The following is a 21269-nucleotide window of genomic DNA, read 5'->3' as shown; positions in this document are numbered from 1 at the left end:
TCCATCATCTTCTGTCTTTGATATTACCACATTTTTTCTGGAAACATATGTTTTTGTACCTGCCTATATTTTATGTTTGCATATGACACATATTTTAAAAAACCAGCCAGGTTTTATCTACATAATGTCTATATCTGTATACACACTTGTTTTATATTTCTTTCTTCACTTCACTTTGTATTATATATTTTCTCTAATCACTGTATCTTCTTTAAAAACCTGACTTTATGAGAACAGATTCCAGGGGATGGATGATATCTGATAATTTTTAAAGCTGTAAACCTAGAACTCTCTGGAAGCTTCTAGGTGAGTTAAATCAGTTTGAAGCCTTTGAAGGTAACCTGCAGTTCTGGTGTTAGCAAAGATTGGGATACTTTGTCCTGGAGAGGTATAGGAACATTTCTCACCTTGCTGCCACCTGCTTACAGTAGGACCTTGACTCCTCCTATCACTTGAGGCCTTTAATTGAGGCCTTTAATTCCTTTAGACTCCTTGGAGGGGAGGTCTGCCTTCTCCAAATGCAAAGCACTTGAGGAAATCCTCAGGGTGAAGAAGCCCTTTTGCTCTGCTGAGACCCCAGGGATGGGCTGGCTCAGATGTCCATCTTTCCCAGCAGGTGGTGCCATCTTCACTCAGTTCTCTCTCTGGGACTGGCCGCCATGCCAGGAGGCCCCCTGGATTTGATGGTGCCTTCCTATTCCTCTCCTTCTGCATTTCATCTTAAATTGCACCTTGGCTCGCCTCCCTGCCTCCAGGCCTTTCAGCTTTGCCTGCCTTCCATCAGCCTTCAAATGAAGGACAATTTTTACTTTTGGCTTTTCAAATATTTTGAACTTGACAAAAAATACTAAACAGCCATGCTTCAAACAAGCATAACTGTTATCTGTTTACATCCTCCGTATACTTGATAGCTGAATTTTCTGGCACTTCAAAATATTTTTGTATTATATTAGAGCCCAGATAAAATATCTTTTCTTTTCTTTTCTTTTCATTTTTTGAGGAAGATTAGCCCTGAGCTAACATCTACTGCCAATCCTCCTCTTTTTGCTGAGGAAGACTGGCCCTGAGCTAACATCCATGCCCATCTTCCTCTATTTTATATGTGAGACGCCTTCCATAGCATGGCTTGATGAGCAGTGTGTAGGTCCACACCTGGGATCCAAATCAGTGAACCCTGGGCCACTGAAGCAGAATGTGCAAACTTAACTGCTGCACCACCAAGCGGGCCCCCAGATAAAACACCATTTAAAAAACCTATCATTTGGTTAAAATCATAACTTTGAAGCTTCTTTATAAATAACAATATTCAACTGTATTTTAACTTATGGTAATTTTAGTAAAATTTTCTCAAAGAAATCCTTTCTTTTCCCCTTAAAGACTATGGTAAACAAAATAGGACAAATGAGCCATACAAATTTTCATTTAGACTTTGGCAGAAATCATAAAATGCTATTAATCATGTCATCTTACTCAACTTAGAAAAGAGCTCATCGAAGTCATAAAATATGATTCTAAGTCCAGTGTTCTAAGTCTGGAAAACCTTTCCCCATAAACTTTCACGGAGGCAGCTAACACCTTGAAAGATGAGCTATATTTTGAGCTGAAGTCCATGAATGTTCTCTTCTGACCCCTCACTTCTTGGACCCAATCAACCCATAACCTCACCTGGCTCTTGAAAGACATCAAGCCATGTGAGTGCACCTCGGCAGAGCTGGAGAAAGGGTTTGGAGCAGAATCTTACAAAATGAAACACCAGTGAGCCAGCCCCGATGGCGTAGCAGTTAAAGTTTGGTGCCCTCTGCTGCAGCAGCCTGGGTTTGGTTCCCGAGCACAGAACCACACTGCTGTTTGTCAGCAGCTGTGCTGTGGTGGTGGCTCACATAAAAGAACTAGGAGGACTTAGCAGCTAGAATATACAACTATGTCCTGGGGCTTTGGGGAGGAAAAAAATAAAGAGAGAGAGGAAGATTGGCAACAGATGTTAGCTCTATTTGCTAGGAAAGAGCAAATCTTTCCCAGCAAAAAAAAAGAAAAAAAAATTAGACACCAGTGACAGGCACAGGGGCCATCAGAAGGATGTGCTTCAGAATCTGAGCAACAGATTGGAGAGAAAACCTTGAAATCAGAGTGAATTCAATCTCAGTTTAAAGTTTTTTTAGCCAAGCTAATGCTGCATAAAGGCATTTTCCAAATCTGCCTTCCAAAGTTGCCTGGGGCCCATGCAGTAGGTTCTGAGTCCTTAGGCAGGAGGTGAGACAGGGGATTATGATCACTGGGCAGACAGGGAAGCACTGCATTCCTGCCCAGAAGCTGTTCTTTTCAACCTTTATTACACTGGCTCATTTCTCAGGATGAAGCAGTGTAGGGACCAGGTCCCACAGTATATAACATTGCAAAAGGAAACCATGAGGAGAACCCATTATACCTTTGTTAAGCCACGTTTAATTTATTTGATATTGAAAATGTGCAGAACCCACAATGGTCTGGCCCCCTTAAGTACTGGGGAGGAAAACTGAGTTATCTGACATCACTTAGTATAATGCCTGGCACACAGTAGGTTCCATGAATACCTGCTGCCTGACTGTTGCATGTCCCCGGTGGGAGGATTTTAAGTGGCTGAATTAAGAACCACAGCTCAATCTTCTTAAGATGCTACTCAATTCAGGGACAGGACAGAAGGCTCAGAGCGCTGACTCATGACAGGAGAAAACGCAGGGCCGGGAATCTAGCTCTCAGAACAGAAGGTCACCATCAAAAAGGCCATGAGCACGGATCTCCTAAATTGTAGGTGTGTTTAAGCTGGAACAGACTGATGTAAAAGTTGTAGAAGTACCTGGAGCAGCCCTCAGGGGCCACGGACAGATGGAGAACCAGAACCTACAAAAACGCTAACACCGACGCATTCAAGTTAAATTTAGGGATTGTATTTAAGAATGCATTCTCATTAATCCTTACTCTAAATAAAATAGTTCCTTTAACCCTTACCCGAAGTAAAGCTATTTCTAACATAGTTTAGAAAATAATGTCCTGTGAACTAAACAGATAATTCTGCATTCGTATTTTGAATTAAAAACCTGGCAAGAGAGAGTTTTGTGGGTTCCGTCCCTCTTCCTGAGGACAGTCAGATCTTGGGTCTGTATGACCCTCAGCAGCTGGAGATACGTCCAGGGGAAGCCTAGACCCATGAGCACAGTGTCCAGGGGAAGGTTGGAGGCATGAGCACAGTGTCCGTGGGAGATGGGGAAACCTCAGTGGCAGGGTTTCCAGCTGGCCGCAGGATGGGCACTTCTTCACCCTCCTCCCTTACCTGGGGGCCCGGTGGGTGAGGGGCTCTGCCTCCCAGAGGTTCCCAGGGAGAGGGGTGGAGGCTGTTCTGATGACTTCCCTGCAGGGTAACCTACATACAGCTGCTCGAAGTAAAGGCCCTTCCATGTTGAAGAGGCCTCCCCAGCTGGACAGCTTTCTGAATTCATCGGAATTATCCCCCAAGGCCAAGCGTCTAATGTCATTCTGTTGGAAGGGCTGTCAATATCAGACCGCTATCCCTATTTCCAACAATAAGTGCAAGATGGCATATCCAAACGTTTCAAAACACGCCATAAAATACGTGCTGGATTTTTGTGCAACTCTCCTTAGCTTCCCTCCTTAGACCACACCTATCCTGTGCATCCGTACCCCCCGCAAAGCACCCGACCTGGTCCCGACAAGGACCTCCATAAATGAGTGAATCGACACACTGAAGAATCAGCACCTGGTTCTGACTCACCTCTACGAGCTGGTACCTTAGAGCTCGCCTGAGACTCGAGCGGCTCTTTCTCTTTTTGAAATTTCCTAACTTGGCTCAGCTACAGGAACGGGGTGGGGGGTTGGGGGGGATCACTTAATGTTCCACCGTCTCAGCTGTGTAATTCCCGCAGGAAACTGTGCAGACGTGTTAGTGATTTTACTGCACGTTGAAAATGCAGAGCCCTGTACCTATATATACAGAGGAGACATTAATATTGTAATTAGGGAAGGGGATAATTGCATGCAGCTGCGAGTGGCCCGCATCACCTGATCTTGGGATTTCTTTTTCTTCTTTTTCTTGCCCCAGCACCCGGAACTCTCCGTGTCTTTGCCATTGGCCTCACCACAGAGCAGCCCGTCGAGCTCATCCGTGCCCATGTGCTGTCCCTGAGACGTTTCTGCTGCCAGCCGGTAGGAGAGATTCCTTAAAATGCACACACAGTTTTCAACGGTCTGGAGAACCCAAAAAAACAAAAAAAGGAAACAGGAGGAATGAATAAAAACTACGCAGCACTCCTCCACCCAGAAAAGCCATTAATCTCCACATACATGTTTCTCTCTGGATGCGTTCAGCTGTTGGCTCGTAAAGGCTCCCTTGGCAGCCACAGTGGAGAGAATTTAGAGAAGCTTGGAAAGGTCTTCAGACCACTTCTGCCCCTAAGGAAATGACTTAGCAACAATAGTTACTTCTATAAACAGCTGTCAGTGTTGATTGAAATTCACTTGTGAGTGGACAAGAAGCTATAACCACAAGAAGTCCCAGATGTCATCCACTTACAGCCAACTCTCACCTGGGGCCTGGGGCTCAGAATCACCAAGAACACAGATAATCAGATTTCCGTCAGCTCTGGGAGGGGGACATTAATAGTGGCCATCCACCAAGGCACTTTCTGGGGGTAAAATGGGGCAAGAGGTGCAAACCAGGGGTGTCCTAGGCAAGCCAGGTGCTGTGGTCACCTGGGGCCATAAATGTGTTCATGTTACTGATTTTCTTTGAGATGGCTGGCACTCCTGTTTTCTTAGCATGGGGGTTAAACAGTGGTTAAGGACACACAGTATAGAGCTGGATGCCTATAGAACCCTCGGTCTCTGACTACTGGCTGTGAGACTTGGACAATGCACCCAACATCTCTGTGGCTCAATATCCTCGTCTGCAAGATGGTCATAATAGTATACGTGTTTTAGCTTCCTGTGTGGATTAGGGGAGGTAGAGAATGCGTGTGGTAGGCAGAATAAAACCCCCCAATGATGTCCAGATCTTAATCTCTGGAACCTGTGAATGTGATAGGCAGGAGGAATGGAGGTTTCAGATAGAATTAAGGTCGCTAATCAGCTGACCTTCAGATGGGGAGATTATCCTGGATTAGCAACATGGGCCCATGTAATCATGAGCATCCTATAAATGAAAGCGGGAAGCCAGTGGAGCCAGTGAGAAGCCATGTGAGAAGGACACGACCCATCATCAGTGGCTTAAGAGATGGAGGAAGGGGCCACAAGTCAAGGAACGTGGGAAGGCTCTAGAAGCTAGGAAAGGCAAGGAAATGGATTCTCCCTTAGAGCCTTCAGAAAGGGATGAAGCCTTTTTGACACTTGGATTTTAGCCCAACAAGACCCAATTTGGACTCCTGACCTCTAAAATGGTAAGATAATAAATTTGTGTTGTTTTAAGCCATCATGTTTGCGGCAATTTGTTACAGCAGGAACAGGAAACTAACACAGTATGTAAGTACTGAGAAGAGCGCCTGGCACATGGTAAGTGCTATACAAGGGTTCATATCATGAACAACGGCAGAGCCAGCACTGCCTGGCAGTCCAGAACATGTGACCTAGAGCCAGTCAGTCTGGGTTCGAGTCCTGGCTCTGCCATGTGATGAGCTGTGTGACCTTGGTGTGTGCAAAGTGCTCCATCTCTCTGTGCTTCCTCCCAAAGGCCCCACCTCCAAACATCATCGCATTGCAGATCAGGTTTCACATATGAATTCTGGGGGGACACAAACATTCAATCCATTGCATCAACCTTTTGACCTTTGTTCTGGATTTGTGGAACTGTGAGAAGAGGAAAAAAAATACCCAATTTTACAAAAGAACAAAGCAATGATGGAAAAAAACTGAACAGAGTTAAGTTTTATTTTTAAAAGCATGCCAACTTGTCTATTGTTTTTCAGGCATCTAGTGTGTGACAGCCACCGTTCAAGGCAGGGAACGCCGTTTCATTTTACCAATGAAGGAAACGAGATCCGAAGCTGTAGTTAATTCACACCAGATTTTGCCACCTCTCTCTAGTCCTAGGCTGGGACTGGAAGGGGCAGGGGCTGCCAGGGTCCCAATCCTGCACTGCTCCCCAACCTATGACTGGAATCCAGTAAAAGGCAGCATATCTTTCACTTGACTAGTGGGGGCATGAAAATCAACTAGGAAAACCAGTTTTCAGGATATATCTCCGGAGCCTTTGCTATTCCAGACCTTTCTTGTCAGCTTTTCAAGGTTTCATGGGCTGCTAATCCCACAGGCTTTGAGTCAACTTGATTTTCTATTTCAAGCATCCTCTCAGCATCAAAAAAGGAACCGCATGAAAGCAGGTAAACACAAGATGAGGCATGAAAGGGAGAAAAGTCTCTCCCTGAAAGGGAAATGTTATGGCATAAGTCAGAATGATTTTTAAATCATCTCAAACTGATTTTTCTTACATCAAAGACTTGGGAGAATAAACTTCTTTCTCATCCTGCTGTTCGTCTTCCCCGGGGGCATCTCCGAGCCTCTGCTGAACAAATGACTACTGGGGCATAAATCTGCAGTTTCGAGAAACACTTTATAATCCACCTGTAGCTGGGAGATGATCTGGGGAGAAGCTGGACAGAGAGAGAGAAAGAGGGGATGAGGAGAGTGGGGAGGGGGGAGAGGAGGTGTAGGGGGAAGGATGGGGCGAGGGAGGTCCCAGGGATTGAACTCATCTCTCTCCTTAAGCTTGGTTTGGGAGGGTGACCAATTTAAGCACTTTTCTCTCAAGGGGGTAGAAGAAAGAAAAGAAAAAAGAAAGACAGCCACTGCCCATCTTTGGGATACCAGCAGGAGTGTGGCAGCTGCTGGTTTTGCTTTCCACATCCGTTGCTGTCAACAGAGCTTTTAGCACTTCTTCTTGGTCGTCAGGGTCATTTCGATTCCTTATTTTCTATTAGAAAGGGCTAATTTGGAGATGGCCCGTGGACTGCTCTACCATATGTTGTCCCTTCAACAAACCGTCCCAATTATAGCAGCGGAGCTGAGAGCTTGCATGGAATCCAGGCTCTTTTATGCATTAACTTTGCTGGTTTTAAAGAGAACATGTACTCATTTTTTTTTTCCTTCTCATTTGTCACGGTGAAAGTTGAAGTGGTTGAGCAGAGGGCTGAGTAGAAGATCACAGGACAATAACACTATGTTAAAACTCAATAGCACATTCTGGCCAGCAAAGCCCTGCCGAGTAATTTACCACATCTGATCTTATCATCAGCTACGATGACCCTCCGTGTCACAAAGCTGAGGTCGCTCAGGTGGGTTCCACTAATCAGCAGGAAGTGGAACTGGCACATCCACTGGCATGTCCTGATGCCAATGTCAGTGTCTTCTACTCCATCAGGAATATCTGAGTCTTCTGATTCTGGCCCTAAACAGGCCCAATTATTCCAATTTCCTCATTTGAGGAAAATTAAAAGAGAAGATCCCCAAGGTCTCCCAAGAGTTTGAGGAGTGTAGTCATCTGACACATCGCCAAAAAGATGTGGGTGCCTGGCAGCACTCTGGTTTGGGACCCCGCTCCTGAGGCTGCCTTACCCACCAAGAGGGTGCCATGGGCACTTGGCCAAGGCAAGAGGCTGTTTATTTATTTTATTTTCAACTACAAGGCCCAGACAGTATGAAAGCTCTTATGGTATCCGTTACACTAAGAGTCTTAGTGTCCCTATGCCTTAGTCTTTATTGCTCTGAATATTAAGATCCTGGGCATCGTGGCTTCAGTGAATTACCTTCGGCAGCTCTTTGAAAAAATCATGTGTCTATTACATTAACAGGTATCTGTAAATACTGAAGACATTTTGACTGGTCACTTCTTTAGGGATGTAATTTTCTTGTCAATGACATTAAAAGGTCTAAAATGGTTGTTAAGGGTGTTTACAAGAAAGGATGATTAAATCTTGATTACATCATATTCCATCTTTGAAATTGGTAACACCACAGTAAATGAATGGATGCAAACTTAACTGAGTGGCAGTGATAAGGTGACAAACAGTGTTCATAACTGGAGGCAACCAGTACTCAACGGGCTGGAGTCCCAGAAGATACCATGGATCCACAACCTTAGGGAGTAGGCCTCAGGCAACAATTTTCTCAATTTCTCAATCACTCTCATGTGTGGTCAAGGTTGAGAAGCACCATGCTAAATCACTCCCCTTGCCAATTAGTAACTAAATGGATAAAATCATTCATTTGTTCTTTATCTGACTTTACAACTAAATTAGATTACACCATATTCCCGATCAGAGTCCATTTCAAAGCTGTATCTACCAAGGTGGGCTCTCAATCTAAGATGCACAACCCAACGAATTTTTAAAGCTGCAAAAATCAGAGAGTGGAGTTAGACATGCAGATTCAGAGGATGATGACGGGGTCTAAGCACATGTATTTATTAAGAGCTCCAAAGGCCATTGTGATGAAGAGTCCATGCTGAAAACTATGGGATTAACATTGTGGTCCACAACCAGGGCCAATTTTGCTCACTGTGAGAGCAAATTTGGCAAGGTCTGGAGACATTTCTGTTTGTAATAACTAGTGGCCGGGGGTGGGAGTGGGGAAGTTACTGGCATCTAGTGAGTAAAGGCCAGGGATGCTGCTGAACATCCTGCAAGGCACAGGATGGTTCCCACAACAAAGAATTAATTGGCCCAAAAGGTCAATAATGTAGCTCTTGAGAAACTCTTATTAAGGTATCATGTTTATCACACGTATTACTTTAAAAGCATCAGTAAAGCCCGCATTTATATGGAGATATTGTGAAATTACGAATTTACATTTAGAGTGAATCAAAATTAATCAAAAGACAAATTAAGACAAAACAAAATAGGTCAAACACTGGAAAAGCCCACCCGGTTCTATTTTGGTCTGTGAACTAAAACACTGAACAGACACTGATGACTGTCGTGTTGACAGCCTCATGTGGTTAGCATTTGGACAACATTTATTTCGACTTCATCCGGCATTTTTAAAATGACATTTGATACAATTAGCAGTTGTTGAGAAGCTAACCTGTAAAAATATAGGATTGTTCAAATCTCAGGTAGTTTTAGCATTTCTTTTTCTTCTGAAAGTAGATTTCATAAAATAAAACTAGAAGCTTGTGGGTAATGCGATATGCCAAAGTTTATACACTCATCTGGAACACCTGCGGTTTGAGTAACTTAAAAATCTAAATTTTTACTCATTACCAATCAAGACTCAGGTGTCCAGCTCTGGGCCAGGATTAGAAGCCCTGTCTAGAAAATGCTGGATTCATACAAGGAGACCAAGATAGACTTCAGAGTGAAAGTATTAAACATCGTATTAGCTCTCCATCATCCTTAGCCACTGTTTAGTCCCTTGGGAGTCTTTATTCTCTAAGATGCTTAATCTAGGCAAATACAACAAACCTTGCTATCGATCTCACTGCTCCCCAGCGCAGACTGGATCACGTAGAGCAGCGCATCGGTGAGCCCGTCACATTCCCGCATCCTCCTGCGGGCCTCCTCTCCGGCCGAACTAACATTCCTGCAAGGCAAAAGGACCCGTCAGGAAGCTGCACCGTGGTCACCAGAAGAACGTTCTTCCATACCCACCTCCTCTCGTGGTTTTAAAGAAAACGCTTGCTCGCCTTTTCAGATTGTTTACCAAGAATATAGTTTTATTGAGTAGGGACGGCTTCCACAAATGCATCCTAGCACTGGGTAAATCACAGAGATCTGTTAACGTAACTCCAGAAGTGGAGAACGCAGAATTCCGAACACATCATCTGGGAGGGTCCCATGACTGCCAAGAATGGGAGACTTTCAGAAAGTCTTCAAAGTTTACTTTCTTTACAATTGACGAGGGAATCGGAAGCTCTTTGATTCAAAGAATTCTTCTTCTTTGAGAAGTTTGAAACAATTTTCAAAGACAGAGCTTCCAACTTACCGAAATATTCTAGGGGTCTAATTCACCTGCTTCAAAAATATACCTACTTTGGACCAGCCAGAAGTAAACTTCTAGAAATTTCTTCTAAGAACATATGGGTTTCTGTGAAAATTCAGCCACCATGATGCCCATGGCACTGTTTATATGCAGGAATTGCCCAAGATCTTTCCTGTGCTGGCACATGATGACCTAACCCCAACAGAAAGGGCCTCTTGTAATGGAATGCACAGCGGGGAAACAGATCTTCCTGATATACGAAAGACATGAGATAATCCTAGTCGAAGATGAATCTTCGGGATATTCTTAGTTACTTCACCACCTGAGAGTGTGTTGTTCCTCTCCTACCATGATTAGGCTTGGGTTCCAGGAGAGAATTTCTGCAGTGACTGACTCATGGGCAATATAGACTGTTAGAGGGATGCTGGAGGAAGTGAGTTCGGAAACTGTGGGGAAGGGTGATGGAAAGAGAGAATGATCTAGCTAGTGCAATGGCTGTCACATTTTGGCTAGCATCAGAAACACCTGGAGGGGGTGTTCATGTATATTGCTGGGCTCCACCCTGGTGCAGTCAAATAATTTGCATATTTGATGGTGCTGATGTTGAGAATTATGCTCTGAGTTTGGGTGGGGAGGGTAGCACTCTTTGCTGACTGCTAGGGGCAGCCACATGGCAGATCTGTGGCCCTGGACAGAGCCTGCAGGAGAATTTGAATAGAACTGATACCAGCTCAACACAAGGTTGACATAGGGGAAGCCACATTGTAGGAAAAAAACCATATTTCTTTGGGTATGGTAACTTTGGATGACCTCTGATTAACCAGCCCAGACATGCTCTGTAGATTTTATGGCCCCTCCCAGCTACTTTAAGTTGATAACTCTGTTCTTTTGAGTTCCTTAGGAATGTTGTGACCCCAAGGCAGAGAGTCTATGCTGATAGCCATCATCAATGACAACTGAAAGATCAGGGTATAGGGCGCTGCTCCGGTCTCTGATGCACATCCAGTAAAACAAAGGACTATCAGGAAAAGCTGCCTGCCCCACCTGGAGACCAGCCTCCTATATGACGGGCCTGTAGTCTTTGTTCTATAAGATGGTTCTTTTGGACATTAGTCAGCCATCTTCCCTCTTACTAGCAAGCTGTAATAAAAAGTCCTTTCTCTCCTCTCACCTTGCCTCTTGACTAGTGGCATCTCTTGTAGGGGGCAGACAACTTTCCTTGGGCAGTAAGAGAATGAACCTCCACACCCACACTGTAACTCACACACGTATTCTCATTTCATTTCCACAACATCTTTCACTGTTACACTTCATTCTATTTTACAGATGAGAAAACTGAGGCTCAGAGAGGTTGTCCACAGCCACATGGGCAGTAATTGGAGAAGCTGGAGCAAAACCCAGGTCTGTGAAGGAGAGGCTTGATGTATAATATAGATGGACTATTTTTTTTTAGGAATTAAAATAAAATAGGCCTAATGCTAAAATGCCACTGAACATAAATGCTTTTTTGATATCTAAAAAGTTCTGTGGAAAGTATTTAAATAGCATCCTCCAGCATTTTAACGTAACACTGAGAAAGGTTATTCAATTCAAATTAGTATTTTTGGCATTTGCTGATCTTAAAATATAAACAAAATTCCTCAGTTCCTTCGATAATATAACTGGGCAAATATTGACAGCATTTTTATGTAAAGTGTTATAGATTCTGTCCTGGAGTGGCCAACTCTCGTTTCTGACAAGATCCCTGGGAAGGAGGAAGAACTAATTTCCCGCTAGGGAAAAAGTGGTGAGAGGCATATTGGTATTATTCTATACTAGAAGGATGGCCTTTGTAAGACAGCATTTTTAGATCACTTCTCCCTGAAATGGTTTCACCAGGTCGAGCTCTCAACTTTGAGCTTAGAGTAAAAGATTTGTCAAAAATTCCAGTCACACCTGTTTGGCCAGAAGAATGCTGGGTGTAATGTGTGATTGTGTGTCTTAAATCTTGCCTTTTTGTACTTTGATGAGGTGGTGTTTCCAAAGAAAGAATGATGGAATTCAGACGTGAAAGAGCCTTACGGATAGCTCATATACAGCTTCGCATGAAAGATCCTCTGCCCTCTTCCCTTACCAATGAATGCGCAGTCTTTCCTTTGAGTAGCTTTATGACGGGAGTGGGCTGCCTCCTGATTCACAAAGAAACTTCATGACGATCTGCCCTATTTTCATTGGTAATCAATGAATGGGCAGGACCAACCATCAGAAAATGCGGAATTAACAACTCTGTTAACACTATAAATTGTCAATATTAATCTGAGCACTTTTCTTTATTCTAGTTTCTGCTCGATTCTAGTCTAGTTCTCCTCCAAGATTAAAAAAAAGTTATTAACTGGCTACTATATTAAAATGTGTAATATATTGAGAAATGAGAAAGACTAATAAGTTAAGGTTCCAGGAGGGAAGAGGCAGTGACTGGGATAGACACACACACACACACACACACCCCTACAATACGGAGGAGTGAAAGGAGTTACTACAGTGTCTGCAGGTATGATGAGGCTCAGTATATATTTTTAAACAGACTGAGGTATGCACAAGTCTCTTTTTCGATGGCTACCCATGTCCTATAAGCCCTTGGGGTTGCGTTGCCACTTTTAATCGAGTATTCCTGAAGGAAACACATCATAAGAGTACCTTCGGCTTTCCACTCTGGAGGAGAGGAGGGTTTCCTTTTCCTGAGTTTTCCCCACAAACACAAGACCTACTATACTATGCATGCTTCACTGTTTAAAAATCAAAAACACAATAACCTTGCCTGCTGGTCACCACACAGTTAATTCTAACCATGTAAGTATTTGACAATGTGCCAATGTCCAATCTACAAGATTTCTCCCTCATATTGTACTTAAATCATCTTCTGTCCATCTTGAGGGAGGTGATTTCCATGTCTGGCTAGAAACTGGTGCAGCAAAGTTCCAGGCATAAACATAACGTTAAAACAAATATTTGTACATTATTTGTACAAAGCACAAAGATGGTATATCTATTCCTCAGGAATAATCTTTATAATCTTGACTGAATTGTCAGTTTATATGTCATTTAGAAATTTCTGCTTCGAGTAGATTCTATAATTTTTTTATTTAATACATAAAAAAATGAAACAATTTAGGGGCTGGCCCCGTGGCCGAGTGGTTAAGCTCGCGCGCTCCGCTGCAGGCGGCCCAGTGTTTCGTTAGTTCGAGTCCTGGGTGCGGACACGGCACTGCTCATCGGACCACGCTGGGGCGGCGTCCCACATGCCACAACTAGAAGAACCCACAATGAAGAATACACAACTATGTACCGGGGGGCTTTGGGGAGAAAAAGGGGAAAAAAAAATGAAACAATTTATTTTTATATCTTACAATTAAAAGATAGAAAATCTTTTATGATCTCTTTTATTCAAATGCAACTAGTTAAGCCCCTTTATTTCCCCTATCTTCAGTGTTGTTTGACATCTCATTTCTCTGAGCCTCCATCAGTCTTATTTAAAACAAACTCAATGTACAGTGCTCTCCTAGGATCCCAAGTGGCTCTTACACAGTGTGTTGAAATGAATGACTACAGCATTTCACACAAAAGACTTCATTTTACATGTCTGCACTTCAGATGGTCGGGATATGGGAGGTCAAATCGCAGAGAAAACCAGGGGATGAGGTTTTTAGCAATCAATCTATTGAAATTAGCCTCACCCTTCTCCGCACTCCCTTAGCTCTTTGAATCTCCATTATTGATCACCATTGATTTTGTATTGGAATTATTTAGGTTGTGACCCTATTGCTGCATGGGGACCTTCTGGAGGGTAGAAGCAATGTCACCGTTATTTGTACATCCAGCTTGCAGCTGAGCACCCGACACATCCTACGTGCTCAATCAAGTTGCCTATTACATGAGCATTCAGCTCTTCAATGGATTGGGATTCACGCGTAGTCCATGACTGACTTGCCTCTGTGCTCCCTGCTCAGTGGATGAGTATCAGATGTCTGTTACACCATTTGAATGCAGGCTTCTTATTCTGTGCTTTGTGCTCTGCCACTATAGCCCCTAACCTAGATTTTCCAGGGCAGTCTCAATTTTCAAAGAAAGAAAAAGCAATTGAATATAGGATATAATATGGGGAGTAAACTTATTTACTTGAGACATGAACTTCCTTATGATTGATGATAATATTGATCCTAAACGCTGAGTGCTGGAGAGAATTGCATAATTTTGTTGCCTGGAGCCAATTAACGTATTCTCCAGTGTCACGCCTATCTTTACCCAGGCTTGTAGGAAGAGCTTTCTGGTTGAGGACTGGTTTGTCTTCCTGTGCTCTGTTACCTCTTCTCCTCTCCATCCAACCTGCTCCTTGGCTTTTATGCTGTGGCCTCCACTGGGGTCACCTCAGACCAAGCCCCCTCCATCCCCTTGAGACACGGGCTCCAGCCCTGCTCAAATTCCTTACAGTCCTTCCTGCTGGCCCAGCTCTGCACATCTCTGGGCTGGTGCTTACTGAGCTCCTTTGTCTCATCTCCCAGTTTATGATCAGCAGAGCCCAGATGCTGGCTCTCTGTGGGACCAGGGCTGGGTTCCTGAGACTATATACCAGTGTGAGGAGTGGGGTGGGGCTGCTAGAGGGCTTCAGAGAACAGAGCTGAGATTATTTCAAGAAATACTGGTAGTCCTGAGGCAAAGATGAAATAGCAAGCCAAGTGCTCAGTAAGGCCTTGATGCCAACCCAGCAGCGCAGGCAGGGGAAGAGACAGAATCCACCAAAGAAGGCAGCACAGGGCAGACCAGGGGTGCCAGACCCAGGCCTGGAGAGACTCAGCACCCCCAGGGTCATGAGCTTCCATCCCCACATCCATGGATAAGGCGACGCTGTCCAGGGTGCTGAGGTTGCACTGACCCCTCTGCCTGGAATGTCCTTCCTTCTACCTCTAGGCCCATTGACCTTGAGAGTCACAGATGCCAAGGCTCAGTCAGAGCTCTGTCTCATCCACCTTCTAAGCCTGGCTTCACTGCCTCCACACTCTTCTTTGTAGCTCCAGGCCCAAGCTCTTTCAGTGCACCTGTAACACCTGATGCTCGAGGCAGGTCCCTCTATGACATGGAGGTGGGGTAGGGAGCATCATCCTATTTTGTTGTCTGCTCCTCACTCCCCACTGCACAGCACTTAGTAGGAACTCAGTGAATAATTCCTGAACGAAACAGTGCACAATTGTTTTCAGGTCTATCTCCTTCTAGACCAGTGGTGTCTAACTGGGGTGATTTTGTCCCCAAGGACCATTTGCCAGTATCTGAGTGTCTGGGGACATTTTGGTTGTCACAACTGCAAAGGGAGAGGATATTACTGGCATCTAGTAGGTGGAGGCAGCCAGAGCTGCTACTAAATATCCTACAATACTCAGGACAGGCCCCCCAACAAAGAATGCCAACAGTGTGGAGGCTGAGAAACCTGCTCCAGATAGCTGGGCTCCTAGAGGGGCTAATTTGTGGGTGTATGCTTCCCCAACACCGAACACGTGCTTAGCCTAGGTGTCCTCAAACATCTGCTGCATCTGAATCATCTTTGGAACTCCATAAAAATACAAAGGCCCAGGCCCTTCCTCTCCTTGGATGAGCCTGGGCCTCGGTGTGTTCTGTTAGTCTCCGTCTGGTGCCAATTCACACGAGAGTTGAGAACCACTTCCCTAGCCCAAGCAGAAATCACAGCAGGAAACTAAAATATTTATTGGATGACCACTCAATTGTCTACTGTGCGCTAATGGTATACAGCCTCTTAACGACAGGGCATCTCTTCCTAACTGGGCAGGGAGCATCATGGCCCCAACACCCAATAGCAATGCATTTAGATCAATCACCAGAGGCTCCTAATAGGCAACCTGCAAAAATCTGGAAACAACACTGAATTAGTGAGGGGACATCTAAGTAGAATACAGATGTAGATCATCTTAATTTCCTGACTATGTAATTACCTGCTCAGAAACGAATGAAATTAGTAGCTTATCATACATTACCTGATCTGAGCGAGCATGGGAATGGGAAATCACACCAACAAAGCTCAGGCCTTTCTTCTGTAAAGTAGGTTTGTTTCACTTCAGTTAAAAACACTAAATTTTAAAGAAGTCTTTCTATCCATGAACATCTAAATCAAGGGTCAGGAACGTTTTCTGTAAAGGGCCAGGAGAGTAAATATTTTAGGCTTTTGGGGCCACATAGAGCCTCTGTTACTTCTTCTCTTCCTCCTCCTCCTTCTTCTTTTAAGAGCCTTTTAAAACATGAAACCCATTCTTACCTTCAGCCACACGAAAACAGGTCACTGGTGGGATTTGGCCTGTGGACCATAGTTTGCTGACCCCTGACTTATGTTCTCCTTTGAAGCCTAGTTATAGGCTTTGGGAGGGGTTTCTGAACCCCTGACATTTTGCTCAAAGTTCTACACATTTTTATGTGTTTGTTATGGGTGTTTTTTCTTGCAATAAAGGTATAGAACTTTCATCACATTCTGAGGCCAGGATCCCAAAAAGTCTAAGAACCTCCAAGAATCAGCAGTGCCCTCGGTCTAAGGTGAACATGCTCTCTGAATTCGGGTGTCAGGAATCAGATGTATTGTCTCTGAGGTAAACAGCAGCTATGCCTTGTGCTGTCCCACCAAAGGCCTTGGAAGAGCTTGTCTGTGGGTTCCAAAATCATTGACCAAAACCTCCCAAATCTTTCCCTCTACTTGGGAAGGTCCTCCTCTTCAGGCGAGTGTGCAGGGTCGAGGAGGAAGGGGTCTTCTGCCCAGCCAGTGGGATCAGTGCAGTGACAGCCGTCCAGCCAGATCCCCTCACTCCAGGTGCAGTGGTCGCAGGGTCCGGGGGGCAGCATGAGCCCTGTCAAGTCCATGGTCCCCTTTTTCTTCCCTCAGAGGAGCCGCCACCGCAGAATTCATGAGGGCTCATCCTTTTGATTTGTAGTTTCTCTGCAGAAAGGGATCAGCTTGTTTCCTTCTTATCATTCTGTAACTTCACCAAAGGTGGGTTCTGTTGTGTACCTCGCATGCTGCTCACAACTGGGGCTATAGACACGCGAAGGCACGTGTCTTGCCTCAGTCTCCTCATCTGTAAGGTGCAGGTGGGGATGGTCTGATGTCACTGGATTGTGCAGTAACCCAGCCAGGTGCTCAGGGTCTGGCACGGAGTCTTTGCAGTAAATATTAACTACTCCAGCTGCTTCTCACCCAGAGAGAGACTCCCGTCCAAGAGGGAGAGAGACTCCAGGCAGGGAACAGCTGTGCCACGTGGAATGTGTGGGACCCAAGCGTGCAGAGAGGGAAAGGGAGAGGGAGGCAAATGGGAAAGAATGGAAGGTTTCACAGCATCAGACAACCTCAATTTTAACTTTTGTCACTGATTTTTCAAAAATCTAAAACTAACGTAAAAATACTAAAACAATGGGGGAAATGAACACATAAGTAAAAGTGAACATCCCCTCAGTCCAAGGAAATTGCTGTGACCATCTGGTGTTTATCATTCAAGATGATTTTCTTCTCATACAAATAAACTGAATGGGCATGTTTCTGCTTTTAACCACAGTGCATCCTCAGGTAACTTGCTTTTACCCCTCAAAATTGTATCATTGACTCTTTTCATGACAGTACCTATTGATCCACCTTATTCATGGAATGACTTTGGATATTACACATATAAATATATCACAGTTCATAATTTTAAAAGTTATTACCCTACTTGTGGACATCCAGGGTATTTCTAATTTTTACTGTAAGAAGTAATGTTGAGCTGAAATTTGGAGGAGTTATGGGTTCTGCCAGATGGACCCAGCAGAATCATTCTAGGAAGAAAGGGTAACAGATAAATAAGTTCACACCAATAAACCAACCAAGCTTGACTGCATTCATACTGGGTTCCACACCCAATGCCAGGTCTTGGGATAAAAAGAAGAGAGCAGCTGGCTCTTGACCTTAGGACCTCACAGTCCAGCAAGGTAAACAGACATACATTTGATGTGCCTAAATACGGTATCATCAGCACAAAACTAGCAATGTGAAGAATTTGGGAACCAATCTCTCTTGGAAGGAACGCCTAGAAAATAAACACAGGCTGAAATAGATGGAAGTTTTACTATTCCACTATTTCAGTAAACTCTTTGCTTAAGTTGTAATTCTGTAAATTTGGATATCAATTGTTTTCCTTAATCTTTATAGCAGCAAGTCATGAGTTGTGACTTAAGAACTAAGAACACAGAGTGCAGTAAACACGTTCTTCGCAAGAAAGCATTTCATGCGAATTCAGTGGACAGTACCTTCAAATTTTGAGGGCAAGGCTTAAAGCACAAACACAGGCTTAGGGGCCGTTCCAGGTGAACAGCCTGTGTAAATATCAACCAAGCACAGCCATGCAGAGGTGGGGTCTCCAGGTCACCTTTGGCATTAACAGAGGACAGGACCTGGCAGGGAGAGGTGGCATTCTGTGGAAATGCCAATTCTGGCACATACTTCTCCATTTTTACTAAGCCTGTCATCCTAAGCCAGCCCCTTGTGTCTACTAAAACCATGGAGGGCTCATGGTCCACTGGGGTAAACCTTGCTGATGCTCTTTTACCAAACTGCATTACCTGTGCTGAGTCCTTCTTGACATGTAGCTAAAGGGCAGCCCAAGCAGGTTGCTGTGAACGTTGGGTAGTGTATCACCAGACGGTCTGCTGTAGCTCTGTAGGTATGTGCAGGTGAACATTTACGATATTTGAGCACTAACCAAGAGCGAACTGAGGTGAGGCTCCCACCAACCCACTTCGTGAATTCAAGTCATTCAAGAGGCATTTCCAAAGTTGCCTCTTTCTGATGTCTTACACAGAGGCCACAGCCAAGGGTGACAGAGGATAAGTCCCTGGCCTTGAAATCTAATAGGGTTTGTGGGGCTGGATTTCAAAGCTGCTTGGGCCAGTACTCCATTTTATTTTCTATTTCTCCCCTTCTTGAACTGGAAAGTCTGTAACTTTTATCTTGTACCTGTCCTGTATGTTGGGAGCAGACAACGTGTTTCTTTAGTTTTTTAGGTCCACAAGAGAAGAGGAAAAGAGCTATACTTCAGGGATTACTCATCCACACCTGATGTAGAATATTCTGATTTTGGACTTTTGAGCTAAAGAAATTTCAGACTTTGAGTTGATGCTGTAATGGGATGAAACCTTTGGAGGCCTTGGGATGGGATGAAAATATGTGGGATGGATGTGAATTTTTGGGGCCACAGGGAAGAATGTGGTAGACAAATAACAGCCCCACAAAATGTCCACGTCCTAATCTCCAGTACCTGTGAATAGGTTACCTTACATGAAAAAAGGACGTTGCAGATGGAACTGAGGCTATGGGCTTTAAAATAGGGAATTGTCCTGGATGATCCCTGTGGGCCCAATTTAATCACATGAGCCATAAAAGCAGAGAACATTCTCTGGCTGGAGTCAGAGAGATGGAGCAGAAGGGAAAGTCAGAGAGATGCCATGCTTGAGGACCTAACTCCCCATTACTGGTTCTGACCTATAGGGAGCCACACGCAAAGATGAGACAGAGGCTGCTAGCTCTCAGCCGACCACCAGCAAGGAAACAGAGATCTCAGTTCCATGGCCACAAGGAAGTGGATTCTGGTCACAACCTGAAGGAGCTTGGAAGTGGATTCTCCCAACAGCCATTAGTAAGGAACACAACCCTGCCGACACCTTGATTTTAAACAAGCGAGACCTGTGTCAGACTTCTAACCCACAGAACTGTAGGGTAATAAATTTGTCTTGTTCTAAGTCACTGTTTGTGGTAATTTGTTACAGTAGCAATGGGAAACTCATACACAGCCTTTAGCTTGTTTTAGTCAAGGGTAAATGGAATTCTTATCAACATCATCCCCGAATGTTTCACACCCAATGCCTTTCCTGGCAAGCTGCTTATCCACAGTGGGCTCATGCAGGTTTCAAGGAGATGTTTCTAGATGATCAAATAACTGTACTGATTTGGTCAAGACCAAAATGTCATATAGATAAGAAAATCAAAACTCTTCCCAGGGGCGTGAGTGTAAGGGAGGGGGAGGGTGGTGACATATGAAGTGTCTGCCCTCAGCTACACAAAGTCAGCCCACTGCTCAGTGTGACTCAGAATGTGCTAATGCCCTCTGCATAAGGAACACTAATGTGATGTGATGATGCTCGTTGTGAGGCAACAGTATATAGCTTTCATTTATTTTGCCCTGTCCCTGATCTGATTAGCCACAAGAGTGCCACGAAATTCGTGTGTGTCAGCTTTGTCCAGATCGCTCTCCCGCTTGGTCAACATCTTTCACCTCTGCCAGTCTTCCTTCCAGCAGAGGGGGCCCCTGAAAACCTCAGTCTTCACAGCTTCCAGTGAACACAAATGCAGCGGTTGGTATTTGGTATCTGGGTGGGAAATGAGGACGCTGGATTACAAGGGAGAGAAATGAGGCAGCTTCCTAGCTCTGCTTCAGTGACATCTGTAGTGCATCCTCATTACTGCAAGTGAATTCTCAGAACAGGATCTGAAACGCCAGCCATAAGTACCCAACGGTATGAACAGTTATTAGGATTAGCCACACCTCCATAAACTTTTATTGGGTACAAATAACGGAAGGCTGAATTTACTTGAAAAGCTCTTGACTTCTCTCTTTACATATGTGCTTTTAAAGCTGGTGCTTCATCACAGCCAAGTCAGAACAATTTCTAGAGAAGTAAATTTCCCCTTTTTTTTAAGATTAGCACTGTCTTGCTGCTATATACCGCAGTGTCTTCTCCCGAGGAAGGCAGTTTCTTTATAAATCAGGACAGTGATGGCTTGATAATTGCTTTGCTGAGCTGCAGGGATGGAATGCTTCAGTGGCCTAAAGACCAACTATCCACCAGGCCGGCAGTGAACACTGCTGCTGTGCTATCCTCAGAGCGTGCCCCTCCGTTGACACCCCCATCCCCACTTATAAAAGTAAACCAGCAGAGACAGAAAGATGAGCTCCGTGTTGGTTGACTATTCGACACTGCCCCTTGTAAGGCTATCTAGACCTGTGCCTTCTGAGTTAGCCACGCGTTAGGGCACATTGTTCCAGAAAGCCCAGAGCGGAACCAGAAATACCTGAGTTAAAAGACACCCTATTGCTGGCAAGTACTACCTAGGGTTTTAGCTACACGATTCCAATTAAAATTGATGGACACCACAGAGTTAACTGCTCTATGAAATGTTTGCTGAAAGTTTCCCATTGGGTTAAATTACAAGGAAATCACAGGGAAAAAAGGGTGAGTGCTGCGTGGCTAAAACT

The 21269-nt window shown here is 44.4% G+C and overlaps 1 protein-coding gene across 12 annotated transcripts in view; it reads right to left on the bottom strand.

Annotated features, from left to right (window-relative positions):
- Positions 1-21269, bottom strand: part of CTNND2 (catenin delta 2) — an 883391-nt gene that overhangs the window by 127283 nt on the left and 734839 nt on the right. For all 12 annotated transcript variants that reach the window (XM_070587191.1, XM_070587196.1, XM_070587195.1 and 9 more), the window contains 2 exons: positions 9444-9561; positions 4054-4239 (listed from right to left, as the gene is read on the bottom strand). In XM_070587191.1, the coding sequence (XP_070443292.1) occupies positions 4054-4239; positions 9444-9561 (304 nt within the window). The remainder of the gene's footprint in view (positions 1-4053; positions 4240-9443; positions 9562-21269) is intronic.

Source organism: Equus przewalskii, chromosome 20 (genome assembly GCF_037783145.1).
Source record: "Equus przewalskii isolate Varuska chromosome 20, EquPr2, whole genome shotgun sequence".
NCBI classification, from domain to species: Eukaryota; Metazoa; Chordata; class Mammalia; order Perissodactyla; family Equidae; genus Equus; species Equus przewalskii.
The sequence above is the reverse complement of the archived record's forward strand: the minus strand, read 5'-3'. Positions and strand labels throughout refer to the sequence as shown.